This window comes from Papaver somniferum, chromosome 10 (genome assembly GCF_003573695.1).
Source record: "Papaver somniferum cultivar HN1 chromosome 10, ASM357369v1, whole genome shotgun sequence".
Taxonomy (NCBI): domain Eukaryota; kingdom Viridiplantae; phylum Streptophyta; class Magnoliopsida; order Ranunculales; family Papaveraceae; genus Papaver; species Papaver somniferum.
The window spans coordinates 14,694,121-14,705,182 of record NC_039367.1 but is presented as its reverse complement, the minus strand read 5'-3'; the positions used below and the strand labels follow the sequence as shown (position 1 = coordinate 14,705,182).

Genomic DNA, 11,062 nt, shown 5'->3' with positions numbered 1-11,062 from the left:
TTGACGCAAATTTAAGATAGATACACACTAATAAAAACACAAAGACGGATTGAGAGTACTTACGATAGTATTATGGATCGTACATGCCCAAGAGTCTTTGTATCCAAAAAGAACTTCTTCACTATCTCTTGGGGTCCCCCTTAGACGCTCACCTTTTTTCAGTGTGACCATCAAGTGAAGGGCAGGCATGTGGAAATTAACTGGTTTAGTGATCTCCCTCTTCTTCTTTCCGGTTTCAGTTGAAGCTTGGGTTTGTTCAACATTAGCTTCAGTTTGTGTTAAAGTCAAGAGTTCCCGGCACAACGTATGCCCCTCGATGTGTTAAAGTCAAGAGTTTATCACCAACACGAGGAGGTCTTGAAGGAGGACTAAGAGCTTTCATAACTTTTTTCTTTTCCTTTTCCAACCTGAACAAGAACAATTAAGAAAAAAAAATACAGGTCGGCAGGGTCGACAAAAATATAACCAATCCGGCGGAATAATGGCCGGAAGGGTCGACTAAAACATATATGCCGGCTAAACTATAGCCGGCAGGGTATCATTCAAATAACCTGCCGGCTTATAACAAATATGAACACAGGAGATATAAGGATTTTCCACATTACAGGTCGGCAAGGTCCATTACCCATATATTGCCGGCTGACAAACAGCCGGCATGGTTTTATCCAAATATCATTCCGGTTTTAAAAATTCAAGGCATCGGGAGACACAAAAAACTCGAAATACAACCGACAAGGCAAAAAATTATAACCAACCCGGCTAAAAAAAAAACTGCCGTCGTCAGGGTCTGAGGTTGAATAACTTGCCGGCCCTGCAAGTACCAGTTACAGGTATTCAACAGCCGACACGATCTTCAACCAAAGAGCCTGCCGGCCAAACCCTAACTATGAAAAGCCGGCAAGGTCGATAACATAACACCTTGACGGCGATAATAACTGAAAATCAAAGAATCGATTTTTCTGACCTAATTTGTCGTGCAAACATAAAATAGAAGTAATAGAGTGAGTTTAAGTAAGCCCTTACTTTCTTAAGCACACCATTTCTCGTGTTTCAGCGGCTGTGAATTCTCCTTCTTCGACGGTTTTTTTCTTCACGGTTTTTGAACCAAACTTGCAATTCCAGGGTTATACTCATTGGATTTTTGATTAGCGCCTTTCATACGAGTTCCCTTCCGCCGTGGTGGATCCATTGATGAAGATTAATCGGAGTTTTCGAATCGACGATTTCAATAAATTAATCGACGAGTTTTGATTGTGGTAGGGGTGATGGAGCCAGTATGGTTGTGGAGGAGAAGAAGAATAAATGAAAAGATTAAAACTGATTTAGGGTAATAGGTTTTTAAAGGGTAAGGGTAGTTTTGTAACTTACCCATTTGAACTCCTCCTAAAACTGTTAAAAAGAGTCCCTTTAAAATTGGGTATACCCCAATTAATTTGGGTATACCCCTATCAAGCCAGGTTAATTTACTTTGTGGTTAGTATGTACTATGACTCTTCGTATCCCCTTTGTATTGTAGAGTAAAACTACAAACACGTAGTAGTTAATTAGTACAGCTACACATATAGTTCTGGTAGTATATAGTTAGCATATATCAGCGGATCAAAGGTACATCTAATAGCTACGTACAACAGTACCTACTAGAGATATACTCCCTCCGTTTCTAAAAAATAGGTTTGTTTGGTTTTCACAAAAATTAATAAAACTAATCATTGAAACCACTTTTCCATGTTTGTTTCTAATCTATTCTTTGGTCCCCACTCATCTCTTATTAGAGAAAGAGGAGAGAAAAGTGGTCTCCTTTTTATATTATGAGAAAAAATGGAGAGAGAGAAGTAGTCCCTCTATGAATATAGTAGTAAAATCATAACATTTGACTTTCCACATATGAAAACAAGCCTATTTTTTTTGACATATCCAAAAAAGAAAACCGGCCTATTTTTTTAGAAATAAGAGGATTATAAAACAAAACAAAAAATAGAAAAAAGCATCATGACATAATCATCTCACCATCCTCCCTAAAGACCACGGTACGCTCATCTCCAATGATCACCTCAATCAGACGGTCATAATTTGTATGATGATACGAACCTTCGTGGCGTGGACTTCCTTTGCCACTTGCTTTTTTTTTTATTCACACCCAAAATGGTGCTACCCTGTTTATATATATTCCTCCTTTTACCTACTCTAAAATTTCTTTCTCTTCTCTTTCTCTTCTTTGGTTCTTCATTCTTCATCTTTATCTAGAAAATTCTTCTATTCTTCTGTATTAATGGAGAATTTACTATGTGATGAACTACTTCAAGAAATCTTCACGCGTGTACCTTCAACATCATCCTCATCAGTTTCCTTGGTCTCTAAAAGATGGTTAAACCTGTACAGAACTTCAATTACTTCACTTTCAATTTGTATAAACCAGAATAATAACCCTTCTTCAATTTCTTCATTTCTTTCTAATTACCCTCATCTTTCTTCAATTTCAGTCGTCTCAGAATCAAACCCAAACTCCAAAATTTCATCTTGTAGTGAACATGTTTTGATGTCTATAGCTTCAAATTTTCCCAATCTTCATCTACTTAGATTCTTAGCTGGGCCTATATCTCCATCTTCTTTAATATCTGTATCAAATTCCTGTAAACATCTTACTTCTCTTCATGTTTCATCACCCAGACCTTTGAATTTCCACTGGCTTAAGAATTTCCCATTTCTGAAAGACCTATCTTTTACTAATTCAAGCCCTAAATATGATGATTATCTAACACTCCACAGCCTCAATTCCCATCCTGATTATGGTTCTGATTCCGAGGAGGAAACTCAGGTTTCTGGAAAATCTGGGCTGTGCTTAGAAACTCTGTGTTTATCCGGTATTGGAGCTGAGGATCATGGAATGAATTGGTTATGGAAGAATTGCAAAAATCTTCGGAATTTACGTTTAAAAAACTGTGAAAGCATCGGGTATGGTGATTCATTTACTTCATTTTTTAACTGTTTAAAGAATCTTGAACAAATTGAGGTAAGAACAAGTAGAACAATTGTTGATGTTGTTCTATTTCAATTGTCGGAACACTGTAATTCACTGGATTCACTGCTCTTATATGATGGAGGTAGTAGAGAAGGTTTGCATAGGTTTATAACAAGTACTAAATCGAGTATTAAGCGTATCGATTTTCGGTTACCATTAGACCTTGATAACTATCATATATCTGCAATTGGGGAGTGTTTTAATGGTCTTGTAAGTCTTAGACTACAAAGTTGTTGTCTTATTACAGGTGAAGCTCTTAAGAATCTTGGGGCAGATAGTATGAAACTTGAAGAATTAGCACTTATAAATTGTGATGTTGTTGAGAGAGAACCTGGTCTGTTAACTACATTGGGACAAAATTTGAAGGGATTAAGGAAATTGGATTTGTCTTTTAATGAAATGTTAGTTGATAAGGAATTGGTGTCTATGCTTGCTTCTTGTAAGAATTTGGTTGACATTAAGCTGAGAGGGTGTCGTGGGATAACAAATTCTGCTATGGTTTTAATGTGCAAGAATTGTAAAGGGTTGGAGAATGTTGATATCAGGCAGTGTTCAAGGGTGGGAGTTGAAGGTGTGGATGTGATTTTGATGGCGTTGCCCAAGTTGAGAAGTGTTTTGGTTGAAGATATCAAGGTCTCATCTGATGCTAAGAAATGGGTTTCGAAGAAATTTATTCAAGTTATTGATATTTGATCTCAATTACTACGTTTATTGAAGTTGAATGTAAAATAAAACCTTTTCTTTTGTTGTTGTAAATAAGAGAACGATGAGTGATGAGAGTCTCACTCTGAACTGTTCCGTAATTGTATTCATACAATGTAATTTAATGTTAATCCAAAACTCATGAATGAAAACAGAATTTCTTTAGATTGATGTAGGTTTCAGCACCTACACAGCTCTTTCAAGTTTCATCAAGTCTACTGATTTCTATTTCATTATTTCTTAATCACAGGGATTCCAGGAAGTATTTTACCAACTTTGGACATTGTTTGCTGATTTTTATTTAATTACTATTTCTTAGTCTCAGGGATTCCAGGAAGTATTTACCAGTTTTGGACATTCTTGATGACCATAAACTGATATCCTCCTTCACCTCAGATAATCAAAAAAACAAATTTTTTCAAGAAAAATAATTGAACGGTAATAAAGTCATACGAGATTGTGACCTGGTACAACGCGACCATAATATACACCAACAGTCGTGTCATCTAACTTTTGTAGCTTTGAACTAACTGTAGCAGATTAAGAAAGAAGCAATAAGAAAAAAATGTAGCTAGTATCCCTTGTGACAAGGCTAAACCCCCTCAGTCCCAGAATATTGCCGAAAGATTAAAGATGGCAATGTGGTACATAACACATTAACCAGCAAAATGGCTAACCAAAAACTGAGCCAGAAACATGTGGGAGAGATGTGATGGATGCTTGGAAGCTATTTTTTAAGACGGAACCCAGCGCAGTAACAAGTGGAGCTTCATCAGACCATTCAAGCAACTTAATTCAGACCATTCGAGCAACTAAATTTTTCTCATCCACCACGACCACTTGATGATCTGCACAGTACAGAAACATCTCGCTACCCTGTTATGATGATTTAAATGCAAGACGGGAGAGTGATAGAGATTAGATTCATCTTACCCCTTAGATGTACTCCCAAGTTCGCCTGAGCATCTGCCTCGCTGTTAAAATCCTTAAAAAAGACAAGAAAATATTAAAACTTTGAATAATTCCAAACGTGACCAAGACGAAACCAAAAGAGGTAAGAATCGTCGAGATATGGGAGAAGCATATGGGTTACACCTACCCTATAAACATGTTTGATCTCAAAAGAGACACACTTATCCTTAAGTTCCTTAACTTGCTTGCAGAACATTGCCAAGTTATCATTCTTGCATTTCCATTAACCCCGAACCTGTTTCAGCAAATAATTATCTGTAATTTATTAATATAATAAGAACAAGTTAATACACACAAAAGAGCCAACATAGATATTGATTCATGCAGTGCAGGTTTTCGTCAAAAAAGTATGCTGCAGAAGGAACACCTGAGCGTTCAATAAAAGAGGGTCAATACACACAAAAGAGCCAACATAGATATGGATTCCATGCATTGCAGGTTTTCCTCAAAAAAGCATGCTGGAGAAGGAACGAGCAGAACTTTCATTAAAAGAGGGTCAATCAAGTTATGGAAGCACAGAGAAAACTAGTCTATCTAGTCGCGATAATAATTAACATTCTATAAGTGACATTAGATAATTCACGTATCACACTGAGTGTCGCCATAAATTATAGGGTTTTCACAAGTTAGTATCATGATGAAAGTAACCACATATTGACAGGCTTCTTGACTTTCAGAGAAGATAAGTAACTGTATCAAACCCTTGAAAGGAAAACAAACAAACCTGATTAACTACGAGGTTCGAATCACCTTGCACAGAAATTCGTTTGAAACCTTTCTGAAGGGCGTGTTTCACCCCTAAAAGCACCGCCCGGTATTCAGCCACATTATTGGTTGCAATACCAACACCTTCATGCAATCGACAGAGCTTCGTAAATACACAGAGTCAGAGAGCCATCCATTGTGAATATGGAAAGACAACAGATAAAATCGTTAGCCAAGGGTGAAAATTCCATACCACTTGCCCGTTCTCAGCTCGAAGTACTGCTCCAGCACCAGCTGGTCCAGGATTTCCTTTAGCAGCACCATCAACTATGCATAAACCCTTCTAACGAAAAAAAAGAAAGAAAGAGATAAAAGAGTCAATTCCATGCTCTAATACTGCTTCAGAACCACATAAGAGCACTCACTTGTTCCTGTACAGAACTTTCATGTTTGCTTATCTTGCTCGGACCCATTGCATGAAAGCTAGAACCATTTATTTGCTGCAAAAAACATATAAACAATTAGCAAATAAGACAAAATATAAGAAGCTAGAATGCCACCTCAAAGAATCAACAAACTCACCAGTATAGCATTGAACCATAAACTCAACAATATACACAACAGCAGAAAACAAACTGCTAGTCTACTACAAGTATTATCTTGAAAAACTGTGTGAAGGTCTAGTTCAACGAAAATTTTCTAATGATGTGAGATTTGTAATTTAACTTACAGCTACTATATGGCCTGATTGCAACATTTCATGTGATCTCTTTTGTGGGCAAACTTTAACTGGTAATTTTCCTTTGGAGGAAGGTGGTTGCTGATATAATAAAATATAAAAATAAGATCAGAAACAGGATGTATGATTTGGCAGCCAGCAAAGACAAAGCTCTCTCCCCTACCATAACAAGGAGAAGATATAATCTACGGCCAACGACTACATTAATATTAATTTGAAAGCTATAGTGCTCAAATACTTAACCTGAAAGGGACAAGGTACAAGATCCTTAAAGAGGTCCTCATTTACATCTGCTGCATTGACGGTATAGGTGGCCTTCTGAAGACCACGCGCATTAAGATATTCCTCGGTCTCTTTAGCCAAAGAATATCCTTTGAATACACTAACAGAAGGATCACATACCTATCAAAAGAAAATCAGTTACATGTCTTAGTAAATGGAAAGTACTACCAAGAGTTGCAGAAACGTAAAACAATTAATCGATTTGAAGAGCACAATAGTAGATTTCAATTGAAATTCCATATCCAGGTTTAAGTTTAACATAAAAGACAAGAACACTATGATATTTGCAACTCTACTAAAACATGCAACATTCTACGACCCTTTTCCCACTTTATCAGTCTCCAAACATGCAACAATATAACATAATCGAACACCTCCATGCCATTTCTGATAATCTCAACTTTTACCGGATACCATCGACACCCAGAATAATACATACATCGTTTACAAAGTTAGACATATTTAAGGATTAATAGGAAAAATCTTACAGAATTTCCAACTTGGGCTTGGCAATCGCTTAAACTCTTGTATATACCGACGATATCTCCCTTCCTGACAACATAGAAAGCATCTTTTTCTTCCTCCATTGATACAACCTAGCGAAAGAGTAAAAACTAAAATTGAACAAAAGTAGGTGAGGTTTTAGTAGGGTTCAACTGAAGAAACCCCTAAAAAATCGGTTAAAAATCTAAACCCATATGATACGATCGTTAAGATCATTGAAATAGAAGATTTAACAAATGAACAGCAAAATATTACTTACCTGTAACTTTTAGTGGTAGAGAGTGGCAGACTCGGAACAACTCCGGTGAAAACGACTCGAGCGAGAGAAGGAAAGATCGAAGTTAGGTCTTCTTTTTGGCGGGTTTACTCAGAAAGTATGCGTCGAATGCGTCAACATTATTCTGAAAACACTTAATAGAGGGCCAAACTTATAGTCCAAGCACGGTCCAATCCAAGATGATTCGGTCATCGGCTGTATACTAGTAGCTCTTTATATAGGACCTACTAGAAATCTTTGTAGCTATGGTGCTAGCTATCCCTTCCATATCCCTCAAATGTAGGGAAGGGATGGCACAAGTGCCCTCTCATTCCTTCCCTACATTAAACGGGTACTCAATACGCTGTGAACAGTGCTAAACGGGTATTTAGTACGTATATTAGTCAACTCGTTGACTTGATCGAAAACGGGTACTCAGTACGCGTTTCAGAGGTTTAAGTTCACAGAACTCACTTCCAGTCGACCATTTCTTTCTTTTCCTTTCCTTTTTCTTCTCTATTTCTCTCCTCATCCAACCCTTTCGATTTGAAGACCCTCCGGTGCGATTTTGGAGTCCAAATTCAATGGGTTTGTTCATTAGCATCCAGTGAAGCATTTCCCTTTTTCAATTTCGTGGTTCATCAACAAAATCTTCCAAGGTGAGTGATTCAAATTTTAGGGTTTAAATTTAATTAGAGTTTGATTATGATTAAATTTGAGATGTTAGGTTGATTACAATGCGTCATTGTATGTTGTTTGATAGTTTGGGACATCGTTGATTGAATTTATGATATTTTGTTGATTGAATCAAAGAGGGTATTGTGTATGAATGATTTTTGATATGAATATGGTATTGTTATTGACGATGTATGATTGATAATTGATATAAATATATTTACTTAAGCTAAGTTTTTATTTATAAATTTCAGAAAAATGTTGCTCGTTTAGGCTATCTTAACCAGACAGGCGACAATTTTCCGCATGATGAATGTTATCAGCTGTTGAAAGCAACTTATGATAACTTCAATCCAGACGAAATGTAGTTATATCGCCTAGGTGTTTCTGCATTTAATCAACTCTTCGGAGCAACAATCCTGAAGAATGATTATATTTGAATGTTTTAACTTATATTTCTGTAAAAAAAAATTTGTGTGTGTGTGTTTCAGCATCATATGTTAATCAAGTCTTCGGACCAACAATCCTGAAGAATGATTATATTTGAATTTTTTATCTTATATTTTTGTAATCTTTTATCTTTAAGTCTTCTTGCAATCCATATATGATCTGATGTTCTAGCTTTAAATTAAGATAAGTTTAACATAAATAAAACTAAAATTCCACAAAATAAACAACAATTTCGATCGCACTTAGCACATGCGACAAGCCTTTAAATCCCTATGTGACCCTAGTAGACGAGTTATAGTCTCGTGAGGGTTTACACAGAGATTTACCCACAAAATCTACACAAACATTTATTAAACTTTCAGTCTTCACTGGATGAAGCATAAGAATTTTCCGGCGATTGATACTCTGGGATTTTGGATACCATGAAATTATAGCTTTCATCAAATGTGAAGGCTTCACCCTTTTCCTCAAAATAACGCGCTTTAACAACTTCATGCTACAATAACACATGGAAATATACTTATTGTTGTAATTTCAAATCAATCAATTTAGCTTTGGACGAAAGCAATTCTAAAATACTTACAAATTGTTGAGGGGAAAGGCCAATATGGCTGGCGTTAAAGATCTGTTGTTGAATAGCTATAAAATCGCAAACGGATTTTTGAATAATCTGGTACCTATCATGAATTTGTTGAAGACTTCTTCTCTTTGGATTCCCATAATCTCGTCTATATTGGTTATATATCTTCGCCCAAAAGGTTTCGGGCTCTGGAATTACAAGAGAGAGATCCGCTACTCGAGATTCTTTGTACCATGTTTTGATGATTGCCAAATCTTCAATTGAATCAAATGATCCCATGATTGTGTTTGTATAAAGAGTTATGAGAGGTATTGAAATATGTGAGAAGATTTGCAAACTGTATGAAAAGAGGTGTTTGTTGTTTGGAGATAGATAACGCATTTTATAATAGGTGTTTTAAAGTAGCCGTTATAAAGTAACCGTTACGATATAGTCGTTTGAAAATAGGTGTTATAAAGTAACCGTTATAAACTAGCCGTTTGCGATTGCCGTTATAAAAGTACATTACAATTATTGAATAAAGACCTAGGTTACTTGTCGTAGTACTAGTGGACGAGTTATAGTCTCGTGAGGGTTTACACAAGATGTCCCCACAAAATCTTAAAAAACAGACGCATATACTATTCGTCGGGTCCGTCTTCTAGAGGACCGCCGACATTCATTTTCCGGACTGTAATTATCCCTGTCAGCCATCTTAGCTTTAAAGATTAAGTAGCACTCAAAACATGTAAATTTTGTACGAGTATCTATTTGGTACAAAATTTTTGCCATTTCCTCCTATGCAAAACAAACATAAAGAAATAGGTTAGTGTGTATAAGTAAACAACATTTCAAATATCATAAGCATTGTAGATTGACGTACGGTAATCGCAACTGTCATGTGTTGTGGGGTGTAACCATGAATCCTTTTTTGAATTTGGCCGTACTTGCGAACCATTATATCAATTCGAGGTTGTTGAACTTGTTGTCTTGTTCAGTTATTAACGTTTCCAAACGCTTGTACAAAGCCGTCGAACACCAGCGTCCATTGTTCATGGGCAAAGAGGGATTGAATATCTTCAATAGGAAGATTAACAACATTTACAAACTCTGTGGTGATTGCAACATCTTCTTCCACAATATACCCAACCATTACCATGTTATCTTCAAAACCGAAAAAAAAATAGAGACACTGAGGATAATAAGACAACTATTTCGGATTGTTTTAGTTGAAGAAGATTATGAAAATTTATAATAGGCATTGAAAGTAGTCGTTAGAATTTAGCCGTTACTAAAGATACGTTGGTATAACAAAATATAATTCAAATTTTCATAATTAGAAATATATAAATTAATATTACTGAGAAAAATGAAACTACATTACCGGAACTAAAATACAGCCTTACTTATAAAAAAACAACAACAATTAAACTAAGCTACTACAAATTGAACGGGTTACCAGAACTGAAATACGACCTTACTTGAAAAAAAACAACAATTAAACTAAGTTATTACAAATTGAACGGATTATGTTGTCGGATCTGCATCTGCCTGACCAATATGGCATTATGTTGATATTCAAAGTACTTTCTTGCATTTGGAGGCATCTTTTCGAGATCCAATTGCATTATTTCCCTTTCTTATTTCATTTGAGCAGCCTGAATTGGTTGTTGTGTTGTCTCTAACAACTTTTCCATAATTTGGTTTTGTTGTAGCTGACGAGGTGGGACTATCGTTCGGGATTCTTTTAGATAGTCAACAAGTTTACTGCCCGCGTCACTCATCTGGGAGTCTTGCGAAGATGGTGTGGCGGGTTTACTTGTCCCAACCATTTTTTTTATTTGGGCTTTTTTCTCTGCTCTCGAAATGCGTTTATCTCCTGTAAATCTACCAGACGAGGTTCCAGGTATTGTGGTTAGGTTCGTACTAGGGGTATATCCTGATGGAAAAGGGATACCGCTATGGACATTATAAGAGCTTGGAAATTGATTTGCAAATGGAGTCTCGACGAATTGGCTTGAAGGTGGATTTTGGGAACATGGGGTTGGAGAACCAAACATATTATAGAAATTTGCATGAATTTGAGATGACGAAGGATTAAAATCTTGGTCCATATCTTCAGTTACACCTACTTGTACGACTGGAACATCTTTAAGCATGTGATACTCAACATCTCGTTTAAACGGTTTTTTGTGTATA

At 36.2% G+C, this 11,062-nt stretch overlaps 1 protein-coding gene and 1 pseudogene across 1 annotated transcript; one reads left to right on the top strand and one right to left on the bottom strand.

Moving 5' to 3' along the window:
* Positions 1-2,191: 2,191 nt before the first annotated feature.
* On the top strand, positions 2,192-3,886 carry LOC113319663 (F-box/LRR-repeat protein 2-like). The gene has a single exon (XM_026567908.1). The coding sequence runs from the start codon at positions 2,270-2,272 to the stop codon at positions 3,710-3,712; it is 1,443 nt and encodes a 480-aa protein (XP_026423693.1). The 5' UTR covers positions 2,192-2,269; the 3' UTR covers positions 3,713-3,886.
* A 279-nt stretch (positions 3,887-4,165) lies between these two features.
* Positions 4,166-7,251, bottom strand: LOC113319431 (annotated as a pseudogene).
* Positions 7,252-11,062: the final 3,811 nt, after the last annotated feature.